The sequence below is a fragment of the Ochlerotatus camptorhynchus genome, unplaced genomic scaffold, assembly GCF_037179485.1.
Source record: "Ochlerotatus camptorhynchus isolate MF236.1 unplaced genomic scaffold, CSIRO-AGI_Acam_v1.1 ptg000209l, whole genome shotgun sequence".
In the NCBI taxonomy this organism is placed as follows: Eukaryota; Metazoa; Arthropoda; class Insecta; order Diptera; family Culicidae; genus Ochlerotatus; species Ochlerotatus camptorhynchus.
Window position 1 is genome coordinate 1,807,457 of NW_027040699.1, and position 24,473 is coordinate 1,831,929.

At 39.2% G+C, this 24,473-nt stretch overlaps 1 protein-coding gene across 1 annotated transcript; it reads right to left on the minus strand.

The window, feature by feature from the left end:
* Window positions 1-5,046: 5,046 nt before the first annotated feature.
* LOC135703150 (putative helicase MOV-10) lies at window positions 5,047-23,177 on the minus strand. Its single transcript, XM_065224255.1, has 6 exons — window positions 22,916-23,177; window positions 22,777-22,822; window positions 8,938-9,811; window positions 8,579-8,870; window positions 8,165-8,472; window positions 5,047-8,102 (listed from the first exon to the last, which is right to left on the minus strand). The coding sequence occupies exons 1-6, from the start codon at window positions 22,961-22,963 to the stop codon at window positions 6,536-6,538; spliced, it is 3,135 nt and encodes a 1,044-aa protein (XP_065080327.1). The 5' UTR covers window positions 22,964-23,177; the 3' UTR covers window positions 5,047-6,535.
* Window positions 23,178-24,473: the final 1,296 nt, after the last annotated feature.

The window sequence follows — 24,473 nt, forward strand, 5'->3', positions numbered from 1 at the left end:
GTCGTTTTCATACAAATTAGCCAAGTTTAACATGTTGTAAATGTATTCTGTTATGATCAATTGAGCTGAAATTTTGACGCAAAAAGAAATACCAATTTTTTTGAAGCACCTGCTGGAAGGTGACATTAAAATTAAAATTTGTACATAGCTGATCGGACAAAGGTCAATGGAAAAGCAAGTTTTTAGTCAAAATTTCAGCTCAATTGATCATAACAGAACAAATTTACAACATGTTAAACTTGGTTAATTTTTAAGTGTAGACTTGTGTGTATGTAATGAGAAGTCACCACCAATGTTTTTGCAGCAATGTACACTTTTGCGTTGAAAATAATCCCTTAAAATAGTGTTCACTCAAGACAGACAAAATACAAATATTAATCTTCAGAGTTCTATCATTACTAGCCTGTTGCGAACCGTGACATTTTTTTTTTGATTTCGAGAAAAACGAATTTAAAGTTGGCTGTTCAATATTGTGTCTTATGTAATGGGACAAATCATTTGACCGTTTTCTCTTGCTACTCTAATTTTTCAAATCTGGCTGAAAAAGTGAAATGTAGCTGAGGGAATTCTTGATCTTATGATATCATTAACTCGTTTTTGTTTTTATTTTGCTACTTAGTCGATTTTGACTTAACGCCGACCATTTGATCTTGTATAGTAAAATATAGTGCTGTTTTACATTCAAAATCGTCCATTTATATTTTTACTGGTGTGAGTAAAAGCATTCTGAGGGATTTTTTTAGCGCGGCAGTCTAATTTGGCGCAAATGCGCAATAACTTGTTTATTTTTCCACCAAATGGACTAAAAGCTTCAGAGGATTCCAAAAAATGTATTTTAGAAGATTTCCGCATAAGGACTTGTTGAAGGACACATAGTTCCAGAGATATTCCGGTATTATTTGGGGTGCTAACATGCTAACGGTATCCCAACCTTCCTTTAGCATCCTTTCGACAAGCAATTGCGTCTTCCTAGGAGCATGAGTGGTGATCTTACGGTGATTCCAGTATATCTCTGGAACCATGTGTTGAGCCTGCTTGAATCTATACTAGAAGATATTTCTGGAACCATCTAAAAACTTCACCCCATTTCAAAAGCCACATGCGAAAAGGGCACACAAGTCTTCTGTGAACAAACCCTTCCAGTCCCTTCTCTCGTCACCCGACAACATCACATATGATGGGACCGCGACAGTCAAGGCATGCGAAACAGCACACGGCGATGGCGCCCTGAGAGAGCGCATTGAGATGTTTCAATGAAACAGTCGCATGTGATCGAATACATGCGTCGCATTGAGAGTGCAATGCGATGAGACAAAAAAAATTGAAACGCTCGAATTTGTTGAGAGCGTGTAGCTTGTCGCGCGCATCGTTCTGGTCTCTCTTTTGTACAATTTTTGTAGCACACCATGGATTTGAGAGTCATGCGACGCTCCGTCTCACAGCTCGCTCTCGCATTTGTGTACGCGTGAGATTTCCGGAAGCCTGATTCCGGGACGTTCATTACATCGTTCATGTATGGAAGGAAAAGGAATGGTCCAAGATGGCTGCCTTGAGGTACTCCGGACTTAACAGCTTGATGGACATATTCCGTCCAGTCAGGTACGGGCGCAGCCAAGAGTGAAGATTACCGTCAATTCCTAATCTGTCAAACTTGACCAGGGCGATTTCGTGATCAATTTTTTCGAAAGAAGTCGACATATCCGTATAAATCGCATCTTCTTGCGAACCTTTCTCCGCATTTGGCGAACAACGAAAGAAGTAAATGTCACAAGGTTAGTGGTAGTCGTGATTGAAGGAAGTCGTTTTTCGTTGATCACTAACGTAGCGCCAAATTCCTTGCGGTTTCCATTTTAGACTTTATTGCAAACGATTTGGATGTGCGTGAAATAACTGCTTATTCAGTCTTTTATATACAATATTGGCTCTTAGGTAACGGGCTTTCGACGACGCAGTTTTTGCTTTGCTGATTTTTTTCAATTCTTTCCTTCTAACCTTTCTAACCTCTAACGTTTCAAGCGAGAGTTGGTCCAGTCAGAGTAAACTTGTTCTTTTTGTTTCTTATTTGGAACAAATTTGAGCGATTGCATACAGTAATATCACAGAGAACAGACATCCAAGCTTAAACAAATTTATCGAAAAATTATGTATAAGAATTCAAATTAAATTACGTTAGAAACACTACCGCCGCCATACGGAATGTTGCGACTGGAGTTATCTCTTTTTGCGATTAATGAGTTAACTGGACTAAAATTTGGGTTGATCTTATTGACAGTGTATCCGAATTAACTGTCAAATCAGTTCAAAACAAACAAGACAAAACAACGGAAATCAATCGAGTTTCTGCGAAACCATTATTTTTGAATAAAAAACTAAGCTCTTTTACAGTTTCCTGTAGATCTACAACCGTTTTTCTTTTAAATGGGCATAGTAGTCAGGAGCCAAACTATTTTTTTTTAAGTTCGCTGGCGGCGTATCTTCAAATGATTCAGTGAGGGTGTGAACTCTAATTAGCCCTCATTTAAATTCAGAAAAATGTTGTAAGATTTGAACACTGCTTACTCTGCATCCGTTCATCCAGGAATTCAAAAAGCCTCCGGCGGGAACTTTTTTTTTTTTCTTTATTAGAGAGATTTTTAGCCATAGGCTAGTTCATCTCTTACCGGGGGGAACTGTTCGGAACATAAATTTTTCGTTGCAAGCGCTTGCACTCCTCGTGAGAAGAAAATCTCCTGTAGTTCGGGCAATTTAGCATCCTTAGGAAAATTGTGAAAAGGTTTTCGCTTGGTAACACCTTGTTTATTTGCGCACCAATGAAACTCGTACTTGCCGTCTGCCGGTCATTGACGTCGATGGGTAGCAACACTAGCGCCACCACGATATTGCTAGTTTCAAATGTCTATTCAAAATAGCAGTTAAATTTCTTACACACTTTAGGAATTTGACTTGGATGTCTGTTCTCTGTGGTAATATGTTACAGACAGTGATAGCAGCTAGGTTGACATCGCTATCATTTATTAGTTCAGCCCAATCGCTACCCGTGAGAAAGCAGTTTATAGTCGGTCTCTGTTCCGCAATCTAGTGCCAATCACCGACGGACATCGATTGCCATCCATTGACGGCAATCGAATGTGCAGGAAGGCAGCTTCAACACCTGCGTAGGATATCGCACCCATTCAAACACAGCAAACACGGAAAAGCAGTTTATACTGGCGTAATCGGCTTTACTGAAGTCGTAGTATATGGTATGCATGAACGAAAGTACTTTAAACGATAATTGCGAAGGAGGATGATGCATGCAATCTTTTACTTACGAACATGGGGCTGCATTGAGTACCGAGTTCATCACTATCAAAACAGAGGTCCAATAAACGAAAGCTGTGCTGAACGCGTCCGGATGTCAAACGGTATTTTTAAGCAATTAAAACAGCCTTTTTTATTTGCCGCGGATTAGTATTTCTTTTGAGGAATCGTGGATTTCACGGTTCAAATTTTAAAAATCTAACAGCCCTGCATTTGACAACACTGAGCGCTTCATTTTGAGCAAACTATTCTCTGAAATATGTAAATACAGTCGAGTATCCTTATTATCGGATGTTTTTTTGTTTGCCCGTACCCCTTATGTGGATTTCTAGATGCTTGAGCTTTAGCAGGTAGAATGTTAATCGGACATTCTATCCTTTTCCAGCGTCCAAGTATCCGGAAAAAATAATACGGACGAATAAAAAACAAGGATTCCCTAATAAAAATACCATCCCCGAACGATAACCCAAATGATAGTACTATTCCACAAATGGTTTGGATGATACCCTGAGTGCCCTGAACACGTCGTTAAGCAAAATAACCATACACATTTTATTAGGGTTGCTCAAAATAGTCTAATACAAAAATGAGCCTGAGGGATATTTCGAAGCTTTTCTATGTGAATAAATTCAAACTAATTTTAAAAATTAAATCGTCATGTTCAAACATGTACGATTTATACATGTGCATTATTTTGTACCATTTGATATCACAACGCGTTAGCGGTCAGCGTTAACTACGAACGATTTCAACACCGACAAACCGACTTAAAAGAAAAACCTTTCTGTTGCTCAAAAATATCTATTGGTCGATTTAAATGAACAGCGATCCGATTTGTTGTTGTTTGCAAAGATATTTCGTTATGTCTTGAATATTTAAAAACAGCAACCGGTCAACAGAACAGTTCAGAGATCTTGCTTACACGGACTTAAACTTTGTTCAGTAACGACGCTATGAGTGTTTATGCTCTAAAAATGATCAGGATTGAATTTAACATCCTAAAGTGCAAATGTTACAAGAGTTTCAAAATCACTTCGAACACAATCTAAAAACTTAAATTTAGCCACCTATGGTGAGATCTGACCCTTCTAAGTAAATCAAACTTTGAGCAACTTCCCTGGGTGCATCCCGAGGGGGACGACTCTATCTACGATGCACGAAATATTGTGTTTTGCTGTGGCTAGCTGCGCGTACGGTGAGTAGATAGAAATTTTATCACGATTTTGAAGATTTCCTGCAAAAAGATGATGCGCGCTGCAAGTAGATGCGAGAAATGAAAGAAGATTTTTCGAAGATTTATTCGCTAGTGTGAGATTTTTTGAGCATTTAGAATTGAGATGTCGCCCCCCTCGGTGTATCCTGATCCTGGATTCCTGAACATGATCTGATGTGATGAGCACTTAGTATGGTTGTCATTGGTCTTAATTTTGAATTCTGATGTTATTTTATGTGTCGCATGACGGGTTTTGGTCATAACCAGATACTGACCACTTACTCCTGGACAATCGATTTGGATGCCATTGATCTTGTTTTAGAATTCCCATGTAATTTGATGTGTCGTATGATGGGTTGTGGCCCTGGGCTGTGACTTTGGCTTTCATTGATCTTCCCCCTTATTACGGGAATCACGTCACGTCACGGTGAAGACGAAATGATGTGATAAGCTGTCATGCATGGTGAAGTGATTCCCGGGCAAACCTGGAGGCGAACCAGCCTAAGGCTGAAAGCCTCCTAAATAAAGCTAAATAATAATAATAATAATAATTCCCGGGCAAATGAGAATCAGTTCACCGAGAGTGAAAAGTTGTTACTTCACTTCGTATTCGCCGTGAAGTGACACCCATAATAAGGGACCTTGTTTTTTTTAATTTTGATGAAGTTCGATGCGTCGCATTATAGTTTTGGTATAATTCAGATCCCTTCTGCTAGTCTCCAGACCCATACCCACCAGAACTTGTTCCGGTCATATATCCGGAACCGGTTTAACGATTTCAAAAATATTCAATAGCGTTCAATGGTACTACAAGAAGCGTAAAACGACAACGTAAAATTTCGTTCTTTCGATTCAATTCCAACACCTTGTAAACAAGCTCCCTGACCTGTCAAAAAGTGGGGTTTAATCAATGATCTATGCACACGTGTTCATGGCTTAGCTGAACGTTTTCTGCGATGTATTATTCAGACTAACCATAAACGCATAACACTCCAATTAGAATAAGAAAACAAGCAAAGATGTGATTGTTATGCTTTTATGCACAGTAGGACACGTATCGATAGAGTGCCGTGGCCCGCGATAAGAAATTTAAATGAAATCAAGCAAATATGGGAGTGATATGCGATTGTGGGTAGTGTAGGTTTTATGATGATAGGTTAGTGCACAATCTGAATCATAAGGGCCTAACTGCAATGATCGATTTTCTGCATCTTCTCTTTTGTTGACAATTTTGCTGGATTAACATTTCTCGGTTCTTGCTTTTGCTAGCCAATACAACCATTTACACAACCAATTGATTGATTGGAAATGTATTGGATAAATTATTCGACAGTGAGTATCAATAAGCGCCTAACTGCGATGGTTGATTTTCTCTTTAAAATGTTGCAGCTAAGGCAAACAATTTTCAGAAATTTGTCCAAAACACTGCTGTAACACTGCTATCAAAAGGAACAGTAAACGCACCGAAAAATGTTAATCCAAGCGAATTTGTAACGAAAGAGAAAATCGACGAAGAGAATCGATCATTGCAGTTATGCATGTTCACTGTCGAATTCTCCAGTATTTTATTACAATATTAGTAATTCAAAGAGAAAACCGATGAAGAGAATCGATCGATTAATATCAATATCTGACTTTAGGTGAATTTTTTAGCTAGAGCAAGTGATGAAAGTACAGAACTGATAGTTGCGATTGAATACGGCAGTTTGAAATTGTGCATATAAGATGAAAATAAGCAAGGGAAATTTTGGTGACAATACAATCGTATGATCTAACGGTAGTTTGAATTGCTAAACAAATTACCTTAAGTCAGATGTTTATAAATATGTAAAGAATCTCTTGGGATGTTTGCTTACGAAAGAGTGTCGGTGAAAATTGCGGGACGAAAAAGTTGAGGTGATAGAAGGGATCGTGCATTTATCTCAGTTGTTCATAAACATACTAACTCAAACTACCAAATGCCGTAGAAAAATTCAGATCGTGCACTTGTCTACTCAGTTCGGTTTGTCGATGATTTTAGTACTATTCCAATGAATTATTGTAAAATCTATTAATCATTTCCTGAATTTGGTCTCTATTGTCGCTCCAAGAGACACCCTCTGATACCCTTGGACGCAAAGGTATAATTGGCGCGGGTTTCGATTTTTGTCGCTGGTTTCCATTTCTATTCAACGGTTTAGAGGCTTTGGATATGATTGCTTTATCCGATTGCTCCTCCAGTTGAGTCGTCTTTTTTGTGTTAGGTGTCTTAGAGCTTTTCGGACCTTTCGGTTGAGCAATGGCTCCATTTTGCCGGCAAAATTCAATAAACTGCTTCCACGTCGGATCCTGCCCTAGTGTTTCCGGATTGCCAACCACTATCATGAGTGACCGCGCCCTAGTGAGTGTTACGTTCAGTCTCTTGACATCGGACAGAAATCCAACGTTATCGGAACCGGATCGGACGGTAGAAATGATGATGATGGCTTTCTCCCTTCCTTGATACTGCTCCGCGGAGCCAATGTCTATATCAGTCCATTTTTTCGATCGGCAGAACTGTTTCAAAAACAGCACTTGTTTTGCATAGGGCGACACAATGCCGATATCAGATTGCTGTATCGGCTTCCCGTTGACTCCATTTTGCAAGAGATCACCTACATAGAACATGACCTGACGGGCTTCCGTCTCGTTAAACATACTGAAAGTGTTTTTATCCTGCTTCATTTTGCCAACGACTGGATAAAAGATAAGTGGACAGCGTCGATTAGGCAAACGATACCATCCAACGGCCAATGATTTGATTTCGGCTGGAGCCTTTGCCCGAAGTAGTCCATCGTAGAATTGGTTGTTACAAAATTGCAGCAACTTGTCGTGTGACCTATAATTGTCACGAAGTTGCGTGATGGCCCGTGAATTGTACTCCTTCGTTATGGGATCTTTCGAGTACAATGGAAGGTTCATCATACGCTCAAGCATGGAAATACCATGGACAGTTTGTTTGAGGAAATCGTACTGTATTACCGGTCCCAGTTGTTTCGGGTCTCCGGCCAATACGATGCTGGCGTGAATTTCATTTCCATTCGTTGCAAGTCCGGCGATCGGCATCAGTGCGGAAATCTCTTTGGCGCTGCCACATTCGTCGATGATAACGTAGCTGAAGTGCTTCTTCACAATATCCGCTTGCACTAGTCTGCCGGCCATGGTTAGAGTAGCTACGACCACTCGGCACATGTAGATGTCTTCGTAGCAAAGATTGCTGTACACCTGTCCGGCTATATTCGAAACTTCGATGACATTCCAATCGATATCCTTTAGCTTACGCATGCATGAGAAGGCAAAAAATCGAAAGATATTCTCGTCGGGAATGACGTCCAACAGACGACTGGTCAACGCGTTGGCGGCAAAGTTTGACGGAGCAGCCACTAGTATGTTCGCTGTTGGCCGAAGTTTGTAGATTTGTCCGATGGCTTCCACAAGTGTTGACGTCTTACCCGTTCCCGGGGGTCCAAACAGAATGTACGGTGCTGGAAATGAAGTCTGATTGACAATGTTCCGAATAGCTACCATCTGTTCCTTGTTGGTTGCTATACTCTTCCGGAGCCATTGGAAACTGCAAAGATCAAGACATTCAGACGATCTGTTGAGATGCCCTCTACAACCTCTAAAACTTACTCGGAGATGCTCTCCAGTGGACTGCCAGTAGCCGTGACAGCAGTCGGAAAGCAAATGTTCTGGATCAAAGATGTGCTCAATAGGCCTAGAGCGTTTTTCTCAAGTTGAAACGAGGATCGATTCAGAATGAACATCACTTTGTTGACATTCTTGACGTCGATCAACTCCTGCATCAGAAAAATAACGTTCGTAGCAGTCACCTTGTCAACCACTCCGTACGTTTTTTTCATCTTACATTTGCCTTCCGTGATAAATTTGACCTTCACTTCTTCGTTCAGAAGCGATGGTCGCTTTTTGAATTGATCGATCTGAAAAGTAAGTAACGTTTGTTAACACATTTTCTCTTTCACTGTAGTAATTTCACCCGTAATTTCTATTCGACTTTTATTCCCTAGGATTAATATTGCTACTTACCGATACACTGTAGAGTCGAGAATTTTCCGTCGTGGTCAGGACCGGATTCAGAATGGTATAATCGAAAAACTCCTGTAGCAGATGTTGAGCCTCGAACAAATTGAGCATGTGAATCTGTTTCGTGTACCTGGTTAGCGTGAGCATGTGTTCTTTCTGGGACAAATCAACAAGATCGTTCAAATCCTTCTCCTGGGCTGTATAGGAATCATTGGTTTTGAAGTTACTTTTGTAGAGAATTACAACCGATCTGGGAATTTCAAACCGTGGCAGTTTGCTTAGCTTGATGGGGGTCCTGAAAAAAGTTTGCAATCTCAATAAATCTACCCATCTAGACATTATCCTCCTCATCATATACAAACCTTTTTCCTACGGATGTGGCCGCCTTCTCAGTGAAATGATACTGTTCGACAACCTGGCGATCGAAGTCTCGGTCGAGAACAACGGGAGTTGCGGAGATAGTCAACGAATAGATTCGACCCTCGACCAGCACCAAATCGTCGAGTGTCACCTCCTCTTCGAAGCAATAGCCGGGAACCATTCGCAGTACTTGATTCCCGGAAAATACCGATATAAGCTTGACGTTCCCGTCAAAGACGTAGATCGAGTTCAGCAGTACGGGTACGGTGGCCTTATTCGTAATCTTTATCATAAATGTAGGCACCGCTCGTGGTAGTTGTTTCATGTCCAGTTTAAACACCTGATGTTCGATCCGTTCGTTGCGAGGATCGAAGCTTAGTAAAGTTTCAAGCTGGAAACTGCTGCTTCCATGTGCGCTTGCGAGGTGACTACGGAAGACTCGTTCCGATCGAAATTGTTCCTGGCAGATAGGACAATCTTTGATCGGATCGAACACCTCCAAATGACGAGGCAGCCGAACGATCGTACAAACTGGACGGATATCCCATTGTCGGTCAAAAGAGTGGCGGTGCTTCTTCGAACTTTCAGGCACAGGTTGGTCGTTGACTGTTTTGGGCTCATCTTTGTCCGCTGTTGGTTTCTTGCTGTTAGTTGTGTATTTGTGTTTAGTTGGAGGTTTTTTGGGTGTTTCAGGATTACTATCTGATTTTATATCTTTCTCCGCTTTTGGTTTCTTGTTGTTCGTTGTGTATTTGTATGTTTTTGGAGGATTTTTGTGTGTTTCAGAATTACCTCCAACTGGTTTTACTTTATTAGTTTTGGGCGATGAAGCGACATTCGGGGATCGATAATCTCTCGGTCTTGGAGTAACATGTGCTGTGGATCGATTCAATTAAGAGAACGCATGTTATTTTCTAGTAGGAAGATCCTTAATTTAAAACAAAGGTAACGGTTGTGTCCAAAGCACGACCGCATTGTTGATGTAGAACTACGGGAGTATTTTTGCTGCTAAATATATTCAGCCATTCCATAGAAAAACGATACAGTGGTTCTCAGAATTTCGTAAAAATTGGTAGTTTTGTTCCTTATCGCAAAATATTAGACCCGTATTTTTTATTTTGTCATTAGGGTGACCATTTCCATATAAGGGTGGTCCAAAAATCGTTTTTTAGCGTCTCCATCGATTTATAGCGACTGTAACATGGTCACGACGCATAGTAGTCTAGACGCAGTGGCGTCGTGTCCACATGTACAAACTGTGCACGACACAGGTGTAAATAATTTAAAACAAAATGCGTTTAGATTTTCATAGATTTTACGGTCACATTTTAGCTGTACTTCTTTACTTCAGACCACAAGTGACCATGAATACACTATTTTATAGTGTGGCTCTTAAATTTTCGACCTTGGCTCATACATAAATTCAACAATCGACTAAATTTCAATAGCGACCAAACATATCCATTAGTACCGTCCCAATGACGCGTTCATCTAGATAAAATTGATAAATAACAGATTTTTAGCGATGGGCCCAATCTTAGATCCATAGTTAAGTTTTGCAATTCTTCCTACTTTGGTTAGCGAGAAAAGGGCCATACAAGTTTTGTTTACACAAGATGATAGGTCCTTCAAATGTTACGTTAGGTAGTGATTAATATAGTAATTGAGAATATGTCCCTCGAATTCGTGGAGCATTGAAAAATAAAACAAAAAGTAATATGTGGTGGTAAACTATAACGAACAAAGTTTGGTGCACAGGTAAACAAATGAGGCACGCAACGCCTCTGTCTAGACGCATAGGAGTATTGAGCGAAAACCCAAAGCTGTATTGTAAAAGTAACATTTTTTGCGGTTCGTAATATTTGAACGTAAGTCTCAATACCGCCGATTTATCCCAGGAATAACTCTTTCTGTAAAAATTTGTGGTCCTGAGAAGGAACGATTGTTCGATCTCCACTACGTTCTCCGATGCGAAAATGAGCTTCGGTACGACATCGTTCTTAACTTAAAGTTCATCCCACACCTGTCCGATATCATCCGGTCGACTCTCCACAAATGACGAATGCACGACGGCAGAGGGAAAAACTCCACCTTTTACCACTGACTTGCTGCTGGTACCACGCCGTCCGATGCGAAAATAAGCAGAGGCACGAAAGCAGCGCTTTTTTATACCTTTTCAGGTTCAAGCAGAACGATGTGCAACAAAGTGGTACTCGATTATGACTGAGTACTGCGAACTACCTCAAAATGCTTATCATCTGGGAGCCGATTCAAACTGTCAAATGGGAGCCAAACATTCAAAAGAGCTCAGAAGTCACGTAGATAGTTACTGTTTGAACCACATGTAAAGGTGTTTCCACCTACCAGTGGCGTCGCGTAACCTCACTTTTTACCCGTGCACCAACTTTCAAAAACAGATTTAATGCCATATTCGTACTCGTATCAGTTGAAAAATACACTTAATCTTCTAAATAACTCGATATCTATCCATTGCAAGCAATATTTTGATAATAGTTTATGTTTTGAAAGTTGGTACACAGGTAGATTGAGGTTAAGGCGACGTCACTGCCACCTACAGAAAGCAAATTAAGAATTATGATAATGAAACTGTTGAAACATCAACCTTAGTAGGCGGATAGTGTAAATCATCGAGCGTGATGCTCGAAAAAGTGTTTTTATTTGATATTAATAATGCCAAAACTGGGTTGCTGAAACAAGAATGTAATCAAACTTTATAAGAGTCATGGGAGCTTTGTGGGCAGGTGCACTCCCATCACCATGTATACGTTATTTCTGGAGCAGAGGAGGAGGAGCCAAGAGTGCATTTGACAGCATGTATATACAATTTCATGAGCTGTTTCGGCAAAACAATTTGAAACTTCGGAAGATTTTCAAGATGTTTTCTAGCTCACTTGAAAAATAAAATCGGCTGAGTTTGCAGTATTCAGGATTGTGACGACTGGCTGTGGGGGAAACGTGTATTTCTTGAAAACAGTGATACAATTATCATTTGTACTTTTTCAAAGGTTATTTTTTTATGAAAAAATGGAAAAGTATTTATTTCAGGAGAGTAGAGTTATTTCTTATCGATTGGTGTATTTGGTTTTTTTTTCATTTTGTTTATTTGGCAGGCTCAAATGCTAAAAGAATAACTTAGCGGAGCCGAGTAACATGGAATACCAATTTTGGTACTCAAAATACAAACAAAAGATATACAAATGCATATTATTAAAGGATTTTCCTGGGTGGCGATCGAAGCGGCGACAAAGCGATCTTCTCCCGTGCACGCAACTTCTTTCTTTCCCGAATTTGTTCCTCATTTTCGTTGAACCCGAAACGTGATCGCTGCTGCTGCATCTGAACATCGTTTCCCGTTGCATGCTTTCCGCTACTCTCGTCGGTCGTCGGGGTCGTCACGTCCATTTCGTTATCTTCATTCAACATCTCCAACCCCGTGTCCGTTTCCTGGTCGCTAATGACAAACGACGCACCTTCCACCACTACACCAGCATACGTACTGCTGCTGTTTTGTTTTCTTTCACTTTGCTTTCCTTTTTTCCTTTAGTTGCTTCTCCGGTTCCTTCCGAGCCTTCTGCTTGGGACAGGAAAGCTTCCGGTGTCCGTCCGCCTTGCACATAAAACATTTATCTTTGTTGCCATCATAAAATATATTTCCTTTGCGGTTGAAGAAATACAATGACATGGGGATTTCCTTCTTCACATCCATATATATACCGCGTATCCCTGTATAAACCTCAAAGCACAGATCAGATGGAAATTTCTCCCGGACGATGCGTTTAATTTTTCCATATTTCCCCAGCACTTTATCCAGCTCGTTGTCCGGTACCTCTGGTGGCAAGTCATATACACGCACATACTGGATAAATTCACCAGCATGCGACATGCGTACCTTTGCCGTCGTTCCATTCGCATAATGGAAGATTAAATCCTCCGAATTGTATGTCAGAGCATGGAGCATCGCTTCATCGACTCCCCTTTCCTCACCAATGCGATAAACAGCTTCCATTTCAGCCGGATCCGCGTCGAGTGCTTTGGCGAAATTTACAATCTCTCCGATGTTAGGTTTAGCATCATAATGGCTGAAGCTAAACTTGATGGTGTTTTTTACTTCACACATCTTGCACCGTAGCAACAAAAGGCACAAACTGATAGCAACGAACAAAGAACAACTATATAATAGCGAGTCTCAAAAACAGGCTATCGCGTGGTTCACACCGAAATAAAAATTCGACTGCTGCTGTAGACAGCTGTGGGACAACTGGAATTACATCTATAAATGACAAAGTTACAAGCGTTCAAAACCTAACACTATTTAGTCACATTTTTTTTTTAATTTGCACCCCAGTATAGTCCGCAAAGACGTACACACCAAATTTGAGATTTAGATTTCAGTAAAACGGATTGCTGGATCATGATCAGCAAAGCAATGCTTTACTGAAAGACAGTAAACGATATTTTTTTACCGAAAAATACAGCTAACAACGGTTTGCTGGACATCCGGTAATGAACTGTCAAACTGTTAGCGTCACAGTCGCAAGTACGTACGCACCACCGTCTACGTAAGAGAAGGAGGAAATAGGGAAGAGCGCTACTTCGTCGTAATCGCCCATTTCCGTTCTATCGAGCAGAAATCATCAATAATATCAATGATTTCACCATGCACAAAACAATAATACGTTTCTTCCGATGCGTTAGTTCATTAGCTACGACATAAATCCTATTAGAGCGCAGTGTATGCATATTTACGCTCATTGTTCTCAAAACAAAAGAAGCGCTCCTAGCGCATCCCCTTTTTCTCCGTTTATCTGTAGGACGAAGAAAATCTAATGGCGTTTCAATGCGTTTGGACGGAATTGAAACGCGTAGGACGAATTTAGAAGCAAGAAGCAGTGTTAGATTTTAAATAATATCTCAACATTGTTTGACTCTTTATCAAATCCAACGGTACGTATGGAAAGGTGGATAAATTTAAAAGTTATCTTTGATGAAAACATTCCATGTTTTGTTCAAACGCTTTCCAAAAAGCGTGGTAAAGTGCGGGATGTCCTTAGTAGGACGGAAATTAGATCAAAAACCCTAATTAAAATAATTTTGGTAAATAACTCGGTAAATACACTGGTTGTAGGGTAGAGAACCACTTCGGCCTAATCGCCCATTTTGGACCTATCGAGCAGAAAACTTCAAATAAATCCATGATTTCAGAGTTAACAAGTCAATTATGCGTTTGGTACGATACTTTAATGAATAAGCTACGGAACGAAGTCAATGAGAACCGAGGGGGGTGACTCTATCGACGATGCAGGAAAAATTGTGTTTTGCTGTGGTAAGCTGCGCGGACGCTGAGTAGATAGAAAGAAGATTGATAACGATTCTGAAGATTTCCTGCAAAAAGATGATGTGCAATGAAAGTAGATGCGAGAAATGGAAGAAGATTTTTCGAAGATTGATTCGCTAGTGTGAGATTTGTTGAGAATCTAGAATTCCGATTTAGATGTGTCGCCCCCCTCGATGAGAACGCGTGATAAGAAGGTTTGCACCCATTATTCCCAAAAACAAAAGAAACACTCCGACCGAATCAATTTTTATCGTCATCCGATAGGCCGAAGTGAATTCATTGGCGTTTCAATGGCGTTTCAATGCAATACACAGACAATATTTCAACGATTGGTTTCTCTTTATCAAATCTTACGGTACATACGGAAAGGTAAATAAATTTGAAAGCCATCAGTAATAATAACATTCCGTTTTGTGCTAAACTGCGCTAGATTAAGAAAGACTAAATGCGGGTTGTGCTTAATAGGCCGGAAATGGGGTAGTTAACCCTATCTAATAAAATATAAATGGCAAAGAGCCAGGTGATCTTGTCGGTGACTCTTAATTATTTGTGTATTTGTATCAACAATCTTCTTCAGAAGCTGCATGCTGCTAGTAAGAAAAATATCAATTTACTGAGTCTATTCAGCAAAATGCTGCTAAATGACAAAATTTTGGATTGCTGAAAACATGAGTAAAAATGGTATCTGAAATCTTTACTGATTTTCAGTAATAATTGAAATATCAAAGTAAAAATCAGGCATAACATTTCATTACGGCACAAAAGCATTTGTAAACAAACTTTCTAAGGCCCTTTACACGCGAACCAAAACAACAATATCATCGGATAGGGGCAACTATCACTTTTCCGAAAGTGGCATTGGTTTGCGTGGGCGTACTTTGATTCACGTGTAAAGGGCCTTAGAAAGTTTGTTTACAAATGCTTTTGTGCCGTTATCAAATGTTATGCCTGAAATGTTGCAATTTTGACAGAAGTTGGACAGTTGTTGAAAGTAGAGTCGGTGTATAATGAGTCACGCCAAGAGGAAAACAGTTGAACACGCATCACGGTTTTCGAAAGATTTCCTTTCTTTTCACTTGGCAACAGAGGACTTCTGCATCAACTTGAAATGACTTCTAGCGAGGAAAAAAAAGTAAAGGCTGTAGTACATCATTAAATTAGTGATTTTGTCAATTTATCTTAACGAAAAATAGTATAAATACTCATTACTGATCATTACAAAACGTATCGCATGACAAATGTAATGCTCACTGCGTGTTTATGATCATTTCATTGATTATATTTTATATTTAATTGCAATACCTTTCATGGACCTTTCATAGCATCGTAATGCTTGTTTCTCTCCCTTTTTATGGCACAGACCTGTTGGTCCATATTAATAATGCTTGTTTACTTTGCACAATAGGTAGCCGGTTTGACAGTTCAATATGTAGACTTGGCTTCACTCTTGGCGTGACTCATTATACACCGACTCTAGTTGAAAGAAGATTTTTCGTAGATTCGCTAGGGTGAGATTTTTCAAGCATCTACAAGGTTCTCTTCTTTCAAATTAGAAGGTTATCTGGCTGGCAAACCCAAAAACAATTGTTAAGCAGCCTAGTTTGGCTAGTTTGATTATACTGACCCCACAATTATGGATCAGTCAGTCTAGCGCGTTAATCAAATAGAAGTGATCCATAATTATGAGGTCAGAGTCTAAGCAGGTCCAAGCAGTGGTGGCACGAGTCCTGGAATTTAACATTTTTTCCTTAACATTTGATACTTTTTGCGATAACCATTTTGACGACACACAAAAACAAACTGGCAAGCGGCAAAAATGTCATGACATTTCTAAACTGTTTTCTGCCAGCGACAGAACATTTTCGCACAAAGAAGCAGACAAGACCGGCGGCGCGCGCGACATAAATTTATGTCGTGTAGAATTTTGCTGATTTCTGGCTAATTACTGCATTTATTTGATGTTTATTGCATGGAATTAAAAGATGAGAATGAAGACTGACCACTCATGAGCATTGATGTTAAAATTATGCGTAAATAAGGGAGTTGGTAATTTACTGTCACACGCAAGCCTGCAGCTAAAATTTCATTACAATAAACTGTTTGGAAAAATCAGGCTGCGAGATTTTATTTATTCTCTATCTCCGCTGTTCGCTTGGAATGTAGTTATAAACGGCCGCCCGTGTGCTGGCTGTTTTGTTTCGCTCTGGACGATGGTTTTTCAAAAAATGTACTGTTGCCACCTCTGGGTCCAAGTGCTTAAAGAGACAACAAGTATGCGTTACCAATTGACTCCAGTATAAAACTGAAGGCAAACATTTTGACGTCTAAGAAGCCGGGTTTGCCATTTAAAAAATGTAAACATGGCTGATTCCTGCCTCCTCTTCGCCACGATGCTTTTGCCCACAAATTGAGAATACACGAGAACTTTCTAAACTGGAAAAATCTTGCTCTAAGAGATGACACCTGTTTTGTTTCGGCTGTAAAAGTCTAATTCTTATCCGATGTTGATAAAACTGGTTTCAAATAAAACCTATATTTATCCACGCTCATTTGTTTTGGAGTGGACCGGATTGGTCACCTTGAATTGGTCCAAGCAAAAAGTAATTTTTTTTATGCATCTTCAAAAAACGTGTTTATCCTAACAACCTATCAAATAGCAAGGTTTAAATAGAAATCAGTTCAAGAGCCACATGGGAAAAGGGCATACATGCTTTTTGTAAACAAAACTTTGTAGGCATTTTTCTTGCCAACCGAGGGTCGCCCACACAAACCAACAACATCATCGGGAAGGGGAAAGTTTACTCTACCCGGTGATGTTGATGGTTTGCGTTGGTGTCATATGGGTGGCGAGAAAAGGGCATAAGAAGGTTTGTTTACAAAAAGCTTGTATGCCCTTTTTCTTGAGTTTACTTTAACAGTTTTCTTATGGGCGCTGGAGGGTTAAACTTTAAAAAAAAAAGTGTAGAAGGGTAAAGGGGGGAGGTGGTAAGTTTCTACAATTCAATTATATATTTTTTAATATTGCATTTTGCATTTCAAACTGAACTCCTCAAAAGTGTGGAATTGCTAAAAAATGTGTGCTTTTACGTTGTATCGTCCTTATGAACCAATGATGGTTTCAAACCTTTAAAAAACTGGACAGCCCCACGCTTTCTGATTGATGCCAACGCTGCACAGTGGGACGAAATCAAAACAAATGGGGCATGACTATTTGCGACGAAACTATTGATGATGAAAACAGCTAAACGTAACAAAACATTGAGGTACTTTATTCGAAAATTTATTTGGTATCCTCTTGGATGATCTCCGTATGAATTGTATATGTAACAGTAGGGTATAAGTTGCTGGACACTAGACTGTCCCATTTTCAGCGATGTTCTCAGATGTTTTCTCCCCATCCATAATTCGCTTTCTGTCTCAATAGTATCTGTGCAGAAAATCAGCTCATTTGCTCAAGACAGGACCTGGCCCAAAGAACTTCTGTAAAAAAATTGCTTTTTGGCTATTTTTTCCCTTTGATAACTCACAACTCTCTCAATATACTATATTATTACCTCGAACATAATTTCCATCGAGTCTGTAAGGTCTATATAAAAACTTCACTGAAAAAAGCTTAGCATGCATGAAAAAAAAATAAAGTTTCCCATCTTGCACCCAAATGTACATGCAAGTTTCCACATATTCGGCGCCAAAACCATACAAAATCACTTTTTACAACAAAACTACCCTCACTGGGGCTTAGGGGACAATGAAATACAACTTTGGTACGAACTGACCATGGCTACACAACTTGTAGTTTTGATTATGTTCCAGCATTTAACGATTCACTTGATACGAAATTTTTCGGATATAAGCTTGCATGCAAGTTATAACTTTGTTTTTAATCATAGTACGCGTGACAAAATTTTGCTACCCTGCCTTAATGAAATGCAAACAAACATGGAGATTTTCACATTCGTAATAAGGATGTTAGAATTTCTTCTAAGAAACACTGCAGAACATAATGAACATTTGAAATAACGTCGTATTCACTCATATGGGAAATTCAAAGTGCTTTTTAAGGTAATTGTTCGGTTATTTGTTTACATGTCATTTAGCCAGGGTAGTAACATTTCGTCAGGCGTACTATGATTAAAATCAGTGATGCAAGCTGATCTCAGAACAATTTCGCAGCAAGTGAATCGTTAAACACTGAAATATTGTCAAAACCTAGGTCAAAACTACAAGTTGTGCAGTCAAAACTACAAGTTGTGCAGCCAAACTGCCAAACTGGAACTTTGATTATTTGAAGTAACACAACTCCTACACTTATAGAATTCCACACATTTTTATTGACGTATTTCCATGTAAAATTCCACATGTTTTTCATGTGACACATAAACAGAGTCCACCCAGAAGCACACAAGAAATATATGAGTCAAATGAATAGTATATGTGGTTACACATAGCTTTTATGTGTACACATATTAAGTATGTGTCCGACACATAAGTATCATTTGTTGATCACATTGCACAAATTCATGTGTGGGACACATGAAAACAATCTTTGAAACTTTATCAGTGTAGTAATTTTGCTAGTAGTTCATCTTTGATCTGATCCAGGGATTGCCCTTTTCTTTTGCGCTTATGTGCCATGGCGCGGCGTAAGACTTTTTTTTTTTAAACGACCTCCAGAATCTAAAGGATCGAAGAGGAATTTTCCAAATCGATATCCAAGCAGGATTACCTCGGGTACACGGATAGAAATCTCCTTATACCTTTTGGCAAATTTCTATTGCTGATTATTCATAAAAATGTATAAGTCAACTAATAAGCAGACGCCTTGCAAAAAGTTAATGAAGATCGTGTGTCAAATGAAATGTATAAGCGGTCACACATACCTTTTATGCATTCTTATAGGATCTGTGTGGTTTGTCTTATGGAATGTATAAGGCTCATGTTTTGGCAAAAATGTATAAGTGAAACACATAAATAAAATAATTGATTTTCGTTTCGTGTAACAAGGATCGCGAAACAAGGATCGAAGAGGAATAAAGTCGAACAAGGTAGAAAATTTGCAGGTATATTGGTGCACTGAAAAGTGCTGTTTAAATTTGTTGTAGCTTTAGGTAGCAGTAACCAGTGCTGAGATTTGTCATTGTCATTGACAGACTTTTGCGCGATATTGACAAAATTGTTTTTCACATAGTCAATGATAGACTTGATCCTCAAAAAAATCTTTGTCAAAATCTCATTCATTTTTTCGTCAATGACAAAGATTCACCTGGTAACAGAAAGTGTAATTTCTTGCATTCTGAGACACATTATTGTTATCCAAGCGGTTCAGGACGTAGATGCTTATTCACTTTAATGGCTCCATGTAATTGTTTTGCTCAAGCCATTTAATTTCATTTCAAATTTAGCTAATAAACAAATCAGCACATGTTCGTCACTGACTAAAATGCTACTGACAATTGACATGGTTTGCCTTGACGATGACTGTTAGCTCAAACGAGTGACCAAAGCAGAATTTTGAGTATCACCGTGTATTGTCGAAATTTTGCAGCACTGGCAGTAACACTTCCTTCAGCAAAAAGCAAATAGATCCGCACGGCAAGAGAGCACGATGCGGAGCCATGTCCCACTTGTTTTGATTTCGTCCCACATGACAGCATTCGGAAATGCAGCACGCGGAATTAGGCACAGGCAGGGGCACAGGTATAAAAATCAGCGTCCTTAATCCGCGTATAAGATTATCTATTGTATTTCACTTTATATGTATGGAGGTAGCTATTTAAATAATCGTCCAAATACATAAAACATTCCTGTCTCAAAATGGATCTGTGCCATATTGCAAAAAGAGTAACGACTTTGAACCGAAAATACTGTTTTGTTTGCTATGTGCATTTTAAGTAGAAATACTCAGAGGGAGAGATGGGCGGAGAAATCAAAATACAATTCGGCAGCAGGGTTTTGTTAAATCCCTCAACTCGTACTCGGGTACTCGTATACAACGTATATTCGTTATAAGTCAGGTAACACAGTAGAAGCTTGTATTTCAAATGAATTTTCTATTCGATTCTATGTACGTGCAAAATAATAATTGAGTTCATTAATTAACCAACAAAAATTAATTATTGAATATAGTTAGAATATTATTGTTGATTCTAGTTGAATTTAAGAAGCACACGAACAATAAAGGTAATCGAATTTCTATTTGATCAAGTAAAAATACAAAAAAAAAACATTTTTTTTGTTACAAAACTTGGTGAATCGCACAGTTCCGTAAACAGCGGTTTTCGTGCACCACCGGTGCAGTTCATCATGGTTTTTAAGGTATGGTTCGTGTAAATTTCTTCGCCAAGTTATTTGTTAAACATGTATCAATGCTTGGCATGCACAGTTGTACACACCAACTGCTCATTTGATAATAACTTTTCACATCAAACATTTGAATCAACACCAATGAATTTTTACACTCAAAGTCCGAGATGTACAGCGAGCATTATTCTCACTTAATTTTTACAACGCAAAAACAAATACAGTTTATTACTAGAATTAATACCAACAATCAATACGAAACTAACGATTTAAAATTGGCTTACTACTTAACTAGCCTATTGGTCCCAAGGAAACGATTAACGTACCCCATTCTAGTCGAAATTCTAGTACTACACTATGTTTGTTTTGATTCACTATGAAAGTTTGACAGATAAAATGAGGGGTTAGTGGATTTTCTTATGTTTCGAGGGGCGAATCGATTAGCTTTGGGCCGAAGAGAGTACCAGAGCTGAGTCAAAAAGTTGAGCACGTTTCTTCGGGACCTTCTAGTCTTAGAGTTATCTCTATGTTAATACCCCGTTCACATTACAGCCTATATCACGTAATATAGGCTGCCTTGCAATGAGCACTCATACATAGGATTTCCAGTCAAAACTAGATGTATGAGTGCTCATTGCAAGATACCGTATATCACGTGATATACGCTGTAATGTGAACGGGGTATAAAATCTATTTTGTTATGTATCTATAACAAGCGTAAACTCTATTATATCTACTGTTTCAAAAAGAACTATGTTTCCCTAGCAGCACACTTGTCCCTGAATAATTGTGGTTACTTGTGTACAACTTATTCCAGTCACTATCAAGTTGCAGTAACTTATTTCGATCGAAGTGTGCTGCATTCGTCAACTGTGTGCAAAGTTATTAACAAATGAGCAGTTCGTGATCAAAACGGTGTATGCCAAGCATGCATGTATCAGTTGAATAAACATCGGATTCATGAACAAAATATTGATTTCAGTGAACCGTGAAGAAATGCACGGAATTAGGTAGTGGGCAGAATTATGGCAGGTTAGGTATTTATAGTATGCGTTCGAAACTCAAACCATTCTAGACTACTCAAAATTACTTAATGGTAATGAACAAAGTTCGGAAGGACTTTCGACCATTTTAGGTTGGATTGTTCAATATTTAGCTTTATTTCTTGAAGAACTGCTCATGTTATAAAGAAGGAGCCAAATCTAAGTGTGAGAAATAGCATTCAACCACTTCAATAGCTTTTGTCTGGTTTGGAGTGTTCACTAGATGTTATCTATCAAATGACTCCTCATTGTATAAAGAAGTCGACACCAAAAGCGAGGTATAACAAGCAATCAAGTTAAATTACTCAATATTGTGCATTAAATGAATTTTGGACAAGCAAATTAATACAAATATCGATTACTTTTTCAAAGGGACGTATCTGCTTTTGCAAACAAAGATTCAAATGTCAATTTGTCGAAACTCTTAGCACACCCACTCAAACTAGCAACACTATCTTGTTGGGAAACATACCCTTTCAAATTTCGACAAATTGACGTTTGACTTTTCGTTTACAAAAGCAGATACGTTCCTTTGAAAAAGTAATCGAGATACCTCGAGTACTTCTTCGAAGAGACGTATTAGCTTTTGTAAACGATGCATGCTAAATTTTCCCCTTCCTGATAGTGGTGTTAGTATGCGTAGGCGACCTACCAGTTTCTTAAAATTGACAATCAAATGCATTGTTTACAAAAGCATATACCTCACTTCGAAAAAGGCATCGAGATATGTTCTTTCGTTTTTCCACACAAACCTTCATATTATCTAGAAAATTTAAATGACACTCGTAGTGGGGAACAGGATAGTAATCCGCCATACAAACTTGACCCACCCTAATGCACTGCAATGATTTCATACCAGTCAAGAATCAACTAAGCTCGATGATATCAGAAAATTTGTATCTACGCACGCTTTGTTCACACGCTCATAAATCACATGTACAAGTGTCCTAAGAACTTCGGTTGCATATCGTATTTTGAACCTCTTTGCAACAATTGGCAAACTACCCTTCTAAGCTGAAAATATAAACATCCGGTGAATGGAAAATTATGTTAAGCGTGTTCTTTAAACTAACGTCTAAATACTAGATCATCTTTATAGCTAGATTAGAACCACATTTCTTATAAACAAAACGTCTACTTACAGCTACGAGAATCCGTATATCCGCTTGGGCTGTGTTCAAGCCGAAGCTGAAAGAAAAAAATACAACGAATAACACACTTTGAATGGATTCGATTGCCATTGGATTTCACTTTAATGAATCATGTTTGCACTTCACTTACACGTTTCAGAAAATTCAGTAAGCCTTCCATTTTAGATTCACTACTCATATTCAAACGATATTGTATACTCCACTATCACTTTCTGTATGCATGCACTGGGATTATCCAAAGTCAGGCGGGCAGGCAGCGCACAAAGAGATTTTTGAATTTCTATTCAATTCTGCTTCCGATGCAGTCGTCGCTTCGGAACTAACTGATCGCTGATAGCCGGCAGACGTGCTCTGGGCCTCTCCGTTCGATGCTGAACCTGAACAAAGTGTGTCCATAGTTTACGACCGTTCGGTAGGGTAGCAGAAACTAATTAAACACAGGCACAAACAATTACAGTCCGATGATAACACTAAGGGATATAACTACTGTGATGCAATGGCGATCTAGTATGGTGAAAATTCACAGGGTGCAGTTAGGTAGATGCATCATTCTATATACTGTCAAACAAAAATCGTTTCTCCGGAGCCCGGCCTGATGTATGTGCTGGGTCTTATCACACTCTCACTGTACAATGTAGCGCAGTTGTTTGATGACTAATCGATGCAGTGCTTGCTGATTCGATTTGTTTATACGATCGTTTCGGTATGCAGATTGCAGATGATTTGTAGACTCAAGTCATGAGCGGACGCGTCTGCGCTAATATGGGTGAACAAGTGCAACAGTCATAATAAATACGGTCTGGTAAGGTACAAGTAGCAGTTAGGGTGATACAGGTATCGTTTGGATATCAATAATTTACCTGTCCTGAAACGCGGGGACGATGTGAGGTCGTTAAATATCAACAAAGTTTATCCGGCGATTCGTATGTTATGCAAGGACTCACGTGAAGCTCCAGATGATCTGTGCGTGAAACATCAAAGTACTGAAAATGGAAAGTCACACGTGGATTAAGACTCAGGACACCATCACTCAATTTGTAAGATTCTTATTTTAGGTAACATGCTTCAATCTGAGATATGACACAAACATCAATACGGCCAGGCCTACTGCGTTGCATTCGTCGCAAAGATAATTCTGTGAAATGATTCGAGTCTAAATAAATATATTTAAACAACGATGTATTTCATGAATCTTCAGGGGTGGCAGGATGCGTAGACGTACCGTACCAAACGCTCCGAGTTAGGTTAAGAGTGGATGTAGCAGTAACATGTGATGTAATGAATGGTATATAAAACATAGTATAATGGAAGGATCTCACCAAATGCCTCCAATGTTAACCGAATTCCCGATTTCCATTTGCCTTTTGTCAGCTGCAAGTTTCTGGTACTTGAAACACTTGAATGAAGTCCTTCCTCGACAACATGATCGCGCCAAATGATGGGACGATGAGGGTTTCCGGAACGAGTTGTGCGATATTGCAGAGACGTGGAGGTTTTAGGTCCTGCAGACCCTCGATGTACGTGCACTCGCTGAGATCAAAATGGATGGTCTTCTGTTGCTATTGTTTGACCATTTGCGCCAAGAATTGAGCTGCTCGTGAAAAATAACATCTTGAAGTTCGGTTTTGGTGGCGATCCAGAACCGGGCAATCGCATCCAGGTATGGTAGTTGTTGACCGGATCAGCAC

Bases quoted from the DNA above. Each gene is read 5' to 3' on its own strand.
- LOC135703150 (XM_065224255.1), bottom strand. From the start codon at position 22,963: ATGAGTAGTGAATCTAAAATGGAAGGCTTACTGAATTTTCTGAAACGT. The intron at 22,823-22,915 runs GTAAGTGAAGTG...TTTTTCTTTCAG, and splicing joins TACTGAATTTTCTGAAACGT to CTTCGGCTTGAACACAGCCC. The intron at 8,473-8,578 runs GTAAGTAGCAAT...CTTACTTTTCAG, and splicing joins CTCGACTCTACAGTGTATCG to ATCGATCAATTCAAAAAGCG.